Source organism: Rhagoletis zephyria, unplaced genomic scaffold (assembly GCF_001687245.7).
Source record: "Rhagoletis zephyria isolate East Lansing unplaced genomic scaffold, Rhagoletis_zephyria_1.1 Rzeph_scaffold_05076, whole genome shotgun sequence".
In the NCBI taxonomy this organism is placed as follows: Eukaryota; Metazoa; Arthropoda; class Insecta; order Diptera; family Tephritidae; genus Rhagoletis; species Rhagoletis zephyria.
The window spans coordinates 1-10,876 of record NW_016162159.1 but is presented as its reverse complement, the minus strand read 5'-3'; the positions used below and the strand labels follow the sequence as shown (position 1 = coordinate 10,876).

The following is a 10,876-nucleotide window of genomic DNA, read 5'->3' as shown; positions in this document are numbered from 1 at the left end:
GAGCAACCAGCTTATGAGATAGTAACAAAATTTAACGGTTACAAGAGTGCATAGAATATGAAAAGTTTTTAAAAATTGACAGGAAATTTATTTATGTATTTTGGAAAAAACAACAACCAAACAAGGAAAAATTTATTTACCGTTTAAAAATTTTTTCAAAAAAGTTTTTTTGTTACCAGCACAGAATAGACCTGTTAGCAGCTTCAAAAAGTATTGAGCTTCATTCCTTTGCCCAAATGGAATTTCAAAGACCATTTTCGCAGCACAATAGCGTTTCAGTATAAAATTTCATAAAATCCCATAAAATCAGTAGTTCAGCTACAGCAGTGTTTTCTTAACTTCTAAAATTTTGATTTTTAAATTCTATTTTTCTGTTGTCTTTTTCGCTGCCTTTTGCTTTGGGAAGGAAACAAGTTTATAACAACAAAGCCACTTACCACCTGTATGTTTTTACACATTGCCATTTCCACACGCTCGTTAAGGTTTTGTTTTTACAAAGTTCTAATGCAATGTTGTGTACCAAAGTGAAAAGCGAAAAGCGCTCTAGGTAAAAGGTGGTAATGTAGTATTTGCATCGCTTGCGCAAACAAATGAATTCAAAAAATGGTAGCAGTAATTCCAGCTCCTCACCAACAATGAAAAACGCGCCATGTATGTATGTATTTATAATAACTAACAATTTATGTAATTGTTGTTGTTGTTGCATTGCTAGTAACCTTTATCGCTGATACGCATGTTGCACCACAATGACCTCGGCGTAGGTGTGTAACTAAATATACGAAGCTTCCGGAGCAGCAGCAGCTACATCCATACGTAACAGTGATTACAAAAATGGTTAACAGGAAAAAAGATTACTTGCCAGGTCAAAACAAAAAGCACAACAAAAAAGCACAAAAATCACTAAGTTGCTTTCCACGAGCTGTTGTAACAAAAAAACATATCAACATGCAAAAGATTCGAAACCTACGAAGGCAGCGGCTGAAATAGAAATTCAAAGCAAAAATATGTAATACGAGGGTGGTCCAAGAAGTACCCGACCTAACAAAGAAAACACAAAAATTTTGAGAAAAAATATATTTATTTTTCAACATAATCTCCTTTCAGCTCTATACACTTTTCCCAGCGATGTTCAATAAGTTCGATACCCCTTTTATAATAAGAACTGTCTTGCTCCTCAAAATAACAATCAACTGCAGAGGTCATTTCTTCATCGTTAGAAAATCTTTGACCACGGAGCCATTTTTTGAAGTTGGGGAAGAAAAAAAGTGCGAGGGGGCTAAATCTGGCGAAAAGGGTGCATGAGGCAGCAATTCAAACATTAATTCATTAATTCGCTAAACACTCAATTGAAACCTCTTCACGACACTGTTTCTGATCGAGTGTGAGCAAATGCGGCACCCATCTTGGACACAGCTTTCTCATTTCCAAATCTTCAGATAATATACGGTGTACCATACTTTTTGAAATGCCTACTATATCTGCTAGCTCGCGCACTTTCAGTCGACGATCATTCATTACCGGTTTGTGGATTTTCTTCACCATTTCTGGAGTCGTCACCTCAATTGGTCGACCACTGCAATACTCGTCTTGGCAGCTCGTACGGCCTCGTTTAGACTCTAATACCCAATATTTTACTGTTGTAAACGAAGCCCAAAGCGGAAGATATTTCAGATTTTATATTGGATGTGCTGAGGCCTTTGAAATAAAAGTTTTGTATCACCTAACGATGAGCAATTTTCTCTATTTTCACCAATTCACTGAAAACGTTCAAAACTGACGGCTGCCAACCATATACTAAACAACGTGGCGTCTTCAAACTTGAAACCTATGCTTTATAGATTGTGTACTCTTTAACACAGTGATATTTTTCAAACAATTACCACCATCTCTAGGTTAGGCCGGGTACTTTTGGGACCACCCTCGTACAGCACATGTGTGCGTTGGTGTGTGTGTCTGGCATTGAGAAATGTAATCATAACACTTTAACAAATACATATGTAATCATGTAGATGCATATGTATAGTACAATAAATATGTATGTCTAACATTGGCTGCAGCTACTCCACATGCATTCATGTACACATATAACAGCAAACGCACAAACGTCACCAAATTGGGAGTAAAAGACCAAAAGCAAAGAGGCACTAACAATGTAAGTATGTAGCTGAGTTGTTGTATGAAGAATGAGACTGATTGAGGGTGAGTTGGTAACAGCTAGCTACATGCATACATACAAATACGCGTGAAATCAGAGAAGATGCATGACTCTGATTTGTGCAGTGGAATGCAAAAATGTAGGATTAAAATGGTAATTTTTATGGGAGTAAAGTATTTTTGCTTTTAAGTATTTCGTTCCCATTTTCGATTTTCTTAAATGCGTAAGAAATTATATACTACATACATACATACATATCTGCCTAAATACTGACATTTTCATGATTTACTTGTTATCACTATATGTACATACATACATGCATAAGTGGCTCGATATCACCGGGACAAGCGTTTTACCGCCTTAATAACATTTTTTCGACCAAATGTTAACTATGCAGAACAGAGAACAATCAAAAAACATTAAGAGCGTTTCATGAGAGAGCGAGAGAGAACTGCAAGAACGTGCTGAATATATCATTCGTACCCTGTGGGGTAAATCTCTAGTTCTGAATTGGTCTGCTTCTAGTACATTTACACAAACTACTGGTTCGCGATAAATCTCTTTTGCATGCAAACAACTGGCGAATTTAACACGGAGTTGTCCTAGAAAGTGGAAATTGTCCCTAGCTGTATTACCCTTCATCTACATCCCTTTTTCTATACTTCCGAATCAGTTCTAAGGACGAAAAAAAGTAACATGATGTGTATTTTTGGCGTTCTCATGATAGCCATTTTGAAGTATTTTCAAATAAATGTGTTTTTCAACTTTAAATCAAATTTGTTAGAATTAATTAATGTTAATTAAATTGAGCATTTTAAAACACGTCTACATACGTTTTGCTGTAGTTAATTGTGCAGAGGTGCTTGCTATTATTGGTTACATACCAGAAGGTCCCAAAATGTTTATAAAACTTTTTGTTTTGTATTACCAAACAATGAAAAGGCATCTATGAAGTGCAGAAGGAAAGCGTATATGAACGAAAAAACCGCCCAACGAATATCTACTTAAAGTAAACTAGACCCACCCCCCGTTTTTTATAAGTACCACATTCCGGCGCTTTTTAAATCGTGGGGATCTAGTTACTATCGGACTGGTTCGTTTTTGGCGATAAAGACCTAGTACGGAACTAGAAATTTGGTTTACTAGATCGGTGTTTCCCTGCAGGGTAAGAATCCCACCTGTTACGGTGTTGGCTTCATGCATTCTAATAGCTCAGTTATGCATACTTCGCACTGCACTGCAAGCAAAACCAACAGACTTCTACATAATGTCCATGCTGTGCGTTGGGTAACCGCTTACACGCAAAGCCCATTTAACAGACTTCTTATGTGACAACTCTCATGGAATGCCAAGTATGCATAACTGAACCATAAAGGACATCAAAACGCATTCACATTAGATTTGGTCGCGAAAATAAGTTAGCAGTTACCTTTCTTAGTTTGAACTTACTTTGAGAGGAGTTGTCTTCATAATGCTTTCATTTATTACTCGATTTTAAATATCGTTAAAAAGATAATTTTGAGCAACGCATATCTTTCTCAGATCCTTTTACCATAGTCTGCCTGCTTAACCTTCTAAGTTCAAATAACCCAATTTCTAATTTATTAAATACAACTTTACTCTTCATAAAATTAAATATTTTAGTAAGCGATGCATTTTTTTCCATGAAAGGATAAAAATAAATTAATAAACAAAAAAGTTACAGTGACTTAAAAGTTCTCTGCCAACAGGAGAAAATGTTGATGTCGATAGATAACTCATACGCCATGGCAAGCGAGCAACTTACAGGGAATTTCTGTCTTAAATAGTAAAAAGTCTTTCGTAAGACAAATGAAAGACAGAGGGCAAGATAGTTCGAAAGGCTTCTGTTATCCTAGCACAAAAGCCTTAGAAATGGAGCTATCTCATTCACCACTTGTGGTGAAAAGCTATGTTGAGACAAAGCACCTGTATATCATTTAGCTCGAGTCGCTCCAACAGTCGCAATGGCCGAGTGAGCAAAGCACAGGCGTGTCATTCGAAAGATCCGAGTGCGAGCCTCGGGCAGCATAATGTTTTTTTTTTATTTTTTTTTTTTTGGTTAAGTTTTAATACTTTTTTTCTCAATTTAATTTTCTTGTTATGTTTAGATCAGGGGTGCTCATCCAGTAGCTCATTTGGCACATTTGGCTCACAACAACATCACTGTGTCTGTCTTTGGCGCAATTACAACAAACACAGCAAAACAGACGTTGACTCAGCAAAAATAGACGGGACAAAAATCGATCGATAATCACTCATTGCTGACTCGTGTTGGCTTGCATTTGTTCATCTGTATGCTTGTATCATCGATTTGTTGGTTTGTGGGTAATTGGTATTTAGGTTGTTGTTGAGGTTGGCTCAGTAACTTTAATTTGTTGAGCAACCCTGGTTTAGATGGTTATTTTCTTTATTTTGGAACGAATTTCCGTCATCCCTTGTCAAGTTTGGTTTGCAGACATTTTTTTTCTTTTTTAAATCATATTTTTCGTTTTAAGTTTAATTTTTTCCCATTAATTATAATTTATTTGTTAAAAAAAGAAAAAAATTGTATTTAATTTGAGTGTTATCTATTTTTTCTTTCGTTAATTTCATTTTCTTCAATTTTTTTATTTTATTGCTCTAAAAGAAAAAAATTAATTTTTATTTAATTTAAATTTTAGGGACCTATTTTTTGTTTTTTCTTTTCCTTTTTGGATTCTGTTGTAAAAATAAAAATATTTGAATATTGAAATATTAAATTTTAAGTACTATTTCCTCCTTTCTTTCTAATTTAATTTATAGATTTTGTTGTTTAAGAACATTTTATTGTTTTCATTTAATTTCTAAAAACATTTTTTATTTAGTTTTGCTTTATTTTCATTGTTTTATTTGGTTTAAAAAATAAATGTACGTGTTTTTTTTTTATTTAATTTAATTTAATTTTAAAGAACGTATTGCTAAAAGGCAAACAACATGATGCTAAAGACCTTCTCGTTAGCAGATCTATCAATTAGTTTTTCGAAAAACAGCAAAGAGCTTTAAAGATAGTTGCCACAATTGACAATTGTCTTACGAAGGGCTTTTGCCTTTCGAGAGACTGTGATGAGTTGAAAGACAATTGCCAGAATGGAAGGTAAGCAATCAAGAAGGCTTGGAATCGGTGTTGTAGCACTTTTGTAAGGCAAAAAAGGCGCATTCTCTGCCTTGGGCAGCTTTGTCAGGGGAGATGGTTGTCCTGAAAATCAGATGGTTGCTTAAAACGATAATATTATGAAATTCGTGAGCTGGAAAAGGACAAGAAGGCAAAAACATGCCCTTTTACATGGTTGAGTGCAACATCAAACGCATTTTGCGCCAGGGAAGGGCAACATTTTTCAGAAGAAACGAAATCACCATAAGTGCATTGTTACCAAACGCGTATTTCAAAACTCAACAACAAAAGGCAGTTGATAATTATAATTGGCCTGTCTGCCTAAGTTTTTCAAATGCCATGGCGTATGAGTTATCTATCAACATTAACATTTACTCCGGTTGAAAGTGAAATTTTAAGTCACCGTAACTTTTTTGTTTAATAATTTGTTTTTAAACTTCCAAGCATTAGAATACGTCTCTTACTAAACTGGTTAGTTTTATGAAGCGTAAACGTGTATTTAGTGAGGTAGATGGGTGACGCATCGGTAGATGAAGGGCGCATTCTAGGGTAAAATAATCTGAGAGAGATATACAGCACTCAAAATTACCTTTTAAACCATGGACTATGAAACTTTGTAATCGAGTTAGTAATAAAAATTATGAAGAAAGCTCAATTTTGGCTGATTTTAGGACTTGCCAAGCACGAAAAATCGAATCGCTCTATAATCCTCTCAAAATAAGCATTCAAATTTGTAACTGGAAAATTTGTTCTATCGTATAGCGACCGACCCGGTCTAATGTACGGCATACCAATGATGGGCAAAATTGTATTTACTAAATACTGATTGCCAAGCATGGTAGTGTAGTGATTACACATGTACACTACCATTCCGCAGGGTCTGGGATCCAGCCCAGTAACATCAAAAACCCCCAAAAAGCGTTTCTAATGGCGGTCACACCTTGGCCGGGAATGACAAATCTCCGAGAGTATTTCTGCCATGAAAATGCTTTTTGGAGTCAGCGTTAAACTGGGTCCCTCATTAGCATTGTAACGAACACGGGTTGTGTTTTTTTTTCAAAGTTCATCTGCAACTGACCACCAGAAGATGGGTCAGAAGACGATAGATTTTGTTGTGCAACATATCTGAAGGCTATTTAAAGCAAGCCTACGTTCCAACTTCTTGGAGTGCTGCGAGGGTGTTATTCCTGCCCAAAAGGGGTCACGCATACTCAAAGGATTACAGGCCCGTTGGCCTAACATTGTTTCTTTAAAAGACCCTGGAGAGGTTATTAAACGTATACATCAAACAAAACGTAGCGTGGCATATAGTTAGCGCCCTACACAATGTTGCGAGGCGAAAAGAAGCAGCTTTGGATAACGGGGAAGTATTGTTGTGGGCATTCAAGAACATCTGATCTTGTTAACAGGGGTACGCCGCTACTTTGGTCGCTTGTGGTCAACAGTATACTGAAGAAAATTGAGGGAGGACCTGCCGAACTTACTGCATATGCCGATGATGTTTCTGTCTGTCCACACTCAGCTCACTTATGAGCCAAGCACTACGCGTGATACATCCTTGTTCATCCTAAGTGGGGCTTAGTATTAACGTGAAGCAGGTGAAGCAAAGCACCAAGTACCTCGGAAAAATACTCGATAGTAAACCGTCATAGTGCCTCAATATGGAGGAGAGGGAAAAGAGGCCTCTGTGGCATTCTATGCTTGCAAAAAGTTTCTGAACTGCACCTGGGGCTTGTCACCTTCTCTTTCTCAGTGAATCTTCAAGGTGATAGTCAGGCCGATAATGTTCCATGGGGTATTGGTTCGGTGGACAAGTGGAGAAGTGGAGAAGTGGAGAATAAAATATTTTTTAAGAGAATTGTTTTTTTTTTTAGATTGGCGCTTACACATATGTTAGTGTTTGGCCGAGCTTCTCATCCGACTTGTGGCGTGCGCCTTGATGTTGTCACACAAAGCGGAGGGATCTACAGTTTTACGCCGACTCCGAACGGCGATTGCATTTTTATGAGAAGCTGTTTTTCATGGCAGAAATACACTCGGAGGTTTGCCATTGCCTGCCGAGGGACGACCGCTGTTAAGAAAAACCCTTTTTCTATATTTTTTGGGATGTTGCTTTGACCAGGGCTTGAACCCAGGTGCTGATGTGTGAAAACGCGCACTGCTTACCACTACACCACAGCGGCCGCCGAGAGCGAATTATAGTCTATAAATAAAAGAGACTGATGCTTTGGCTTGATGTATTGCTGAAAGCACCCCTAAGCTCGCAGATGGTAATTTTAGGGCGGGAGTATTTGGATCCAGGTCCCGAAAAAATGCCTGAATGGATAGATTCATATTGAACTATATTTCAGGCGTAGAAGAGCTACTACGAATAAGATAAAAATCATGTCTGACAGTTAGGCAGCACCAGTGAGGCAAAACCCCAGAATCATTCGAAACTGCATATAGGTTTGTGGGCATCAGAACAGCTCTATTTAATTAATTAACTCATCAATAATTAATTCATCAAAAGGATAGACCTAGCCTTCGGATGAATCCCTATAGCAAATGTTATGCGATTGCCCACGTATCATAAGTTAAGAACTTTATATCAGAAAGTTAGGCGACGTACGAAAGGTTTCAAGACCAACTGACCAATGTCTTGGAGACTTAATTATGAAAAGAACAATTTCGCAGCCTGCTTAATATCAACAGCATTGGATCCAATGGAGAAGATGAGTCGGAGCCCCCATCGAAAACGGCGGAATTGATGTCCCACCCTCCGACTATGACGAGGTGCGAATAACCATTTCGTGGGTGAAAAGCAATAAAGCTGCTGAAGCTGCCGCCTGCTAGCTGTGCTGTCCAAGCACAAGGGCGAAGAACTGACAAGGCGTATGCAGCACAGAAGGGATACCTGTGTGTAAGGCTTAGATCCCCCATCCATTATCGGTGCGGGTTTAGACATACTAGGTATTCACCAAATGGCAAATCTAAGTAAAGACTTACAAGAGCAGAAACAACAGAGAACAATACGTCGTCACGTAAATATAGGCGGCTAAGAATTGGGTAGAGGACTTCTAGAAACCAGCAANTTCCAGCCAGCCAAAGATATTCGATCAACGGGCGAGTTATGCAATTTAATGCAAAGCAGCTACAGCCTTATTGGCTGCATCATCTAAGTCCACAGCTGTTTGTATGGCCAGTCCAGAGTCCTTCAATATCTTTCTGGCTTCGTCCACATTTGTACCTTCCAAACGCACTATAAGTGGCACTGTGAGATTGAGAGTTTTTGAAGCTGCTACTACTCCGTTAGCAATAGTGGCACAATTTACAATACCACCAAATACATTAACGAGAATAGCTTTTACTTTTGGATCGGATGTCACGATTTCGAAGGCTTTTAACACTTGATTCTCCTTAACACCACCGCCAACATCAAGGAAATTTGCTGGCTCACCTCCATTTAACTTGATTATATCCATAGTAGCCATAGCGAGGCCAGCACCATTCACCAGACAGCCGATATTACCATCCATTGCTACATAGTTGAGATTGTTTTTGGCAGCTTCCACTTCACGTGGATCTGTGTCTTCTTCGGCGGTGTGTAGCGCGAAAATCTCTCTTTGACGATATTCGGCATTATCATCAAAGTTCAATTTGGCATCAACAGAGATCACTTCACCGGTATCAGTCTCAGCTAACGGATTTATTTCAATTTGTGTGGCGTCCACGGCCTTGAAAAGATCGAAAAGCTTTTGAATCTCAATGGCTGCACGTTCTATACATTTTCCCTTGAATTCTAAGAACTTGGCTATTTCAACGAGTGTTTCTTGAGCAATTGGTTTATCGAGATCTAAAGGTACAGTCTTTATTTTCTCAGGCGTCTTTTCAGCAACCGCTTCAATATCCATGCCACCAGCGGGCGAGGCAATGAGCACAGGCCCATTATGTTCACGATCCAATACTATTGATACGTACGTTTCTCGTGTAATATTTACACTACGTGCCACCATTACCTTTTTTACCAAAATGCCCGATTTTGGTGTTTGCTTTGTAATGAGACGATGGCCAATCATTTTATTTGTAAGCGTAAGCACTTCATCTTTCCTGCATTAGAGTTAGAAATTGTATCACTTTAGAAACATATTTTTCCGACGTATGTTTGATATTATAACTAACCGTTTGGTAAGATGCACGCCACCTTTGAACCCATTATCGAAAGTACCCTTACCGCGACCGCCTGCCAGTATCTGTGCCTTCACCACATACTCTGGACATTCTGCCATAAATTATGATTTTGTTATTGTATGGATTTAATATTATTGTCAAAGCAAAGTAATAAAAAATTCTTACCAAACTGGTCAATCTGCTGCTTATCGTTGGGTGAATTATCTAATAGTCTGAATTCCTGTATGGCGACACCGTATTTCTGGAGCAATTCTTTGCTATTACACTCAAGCAAATTTAAATTACGCACTTGTTGCAATTGAGCAGTCTGGAAAAATAATAAAATAATGGTTATTGGAATATTTAACACTGATGAGATATGTAAGTAAAGCAGACAACTTAACCTTTTGGACAATTCGCATAGACGTTGTAAAGCCGGCGGCAGCGCGTAGCATAGGCAGCATTTTCTTAATTTCTGGTGTGCAACAGACAAAAACTTGTTTGCATAAAGATTCTTTGCGAATTCACTGAGGTAGATGCAAGGTGTATTTAAGGTGTGTTAAATACGCCTTGGGTAGATGTTTCTGTTTATTATTTTTTATGTTAAAAATTAAACAAAATAAGCACTTTGAACTTTTATATTCAGCCGCTGTTCGTTAAAATGATAAGCTGGTTTCTTATCTAAAAAATGCACTCAAGAGTAGAGTTGGGAAGTTCACGAACCAGTTCGTTCAATGAACTAGGTCATTGAATTGATCGAACGAACTAGTTCGAAATTTAAACTGAACTATTCGTTCCAGGCATACATGTAATATAATGGGCTGTTTTTGCTTACGTGTAAAAGCACGTTTAACGCATTTAACTCTAAATGCTACTCTAATTGTACATTTATCCACACAAAATTCGTCACCTAAATGCAACTAAATGCAACTCCATTTTTGCATTAAGAATCTAAATGCTAAAAGCAACCCTGTGATCTCCAAAACTTCCAAGATTCGAACATGGTTTAATGAGAAAAAGTGGCAACAGTGCTTTTTCGCGTATACAGTGGCTAGCTGCGTTTCAGTGATCACCGATCGAGATTTCATTTATTATTTTACAATATTTGGATAAACAAAAGTTATGGGCTGTTTTTGCTTAAGAGCGAAATACACCACACAAGCGGTTTGACAAACCAAGCGAAATTTCCCTTTGCTTCAAGCCATTTGTGCTGTGTATGGGGGTGTTTGAAGGTTTGACGGCGGTTTGTCAAACCTTCAAACACCCCCATACACAGCACAAATGGCTTGAAGCAAAGGGAAATTTCGCTTGGTTTGTCAAACCGCTTGTGTGGTGTATTTCGCTCTTTACGCGTAAATGTACATTTAGCGCATTTAGCTCTAAATGCTACTCTAAATGTACATTTATCCATACAAAATTCG

The 10,876-nt window shown here is 37.9% G+C and overlaps 1 protein-coding gene across 1 annotated transcript; it reads right to left on the bottom strand.

Annotated features, from left to right (window-relative positions):
- Window positions 1-8,386: 8,386 nt before the first annotated feature.
- On the bottom strand, window positions 8,387-10,164 carry ScsbetaG (Succinyl-coenzyme A synthetase beta subunit, GDP-forming). The gene is made up of 4 exons (XM_017627155.1): window positions 9,860-10,164; window positions 9,642-9,783; window positions 9,468-9,567; window positions 8,387-9,395 (listed from the first exon to the last, which is right to left on the bottom strand). The coding sequence occupies exons 1-4, from the start codon at window positions 9,917-9,919 to the stop codon at window positions 8,426-8,428; spliced, it is 1,272 nt and encodes a 423-aa protein (XP_017482644.1). The 5' UTR covers window positions 9,920-10,164; the 3' UTR covers window positions 8,387-8,425.
- Window positions 10,165-10,876: the final 712 nt, after the last annotated feature.

Coding starts and splice junctions, on each gene's coding strand:
- ScsbetaG (XM_017627155.1), bottom strand. CDS start 9,919: ATGCTGCCTATGCTACGCGCTGCCGCCGGCTTTACAACGTCTATGCGA. Junction 9,784..9,859: donor CTATGCGAATTGTCCAAAAG/GTTAAGTTGTCT, acceptor TTATTTTTCCAG/ACTGCTCAATTGCAACAAGT. Junction 9,568..9,641: donor GCAGCAGATTGACCAGTTTG/GTAAGAATTTTT, acceptor AATTTATGGCAG/AATGTCCAGAGTATGTGGTG.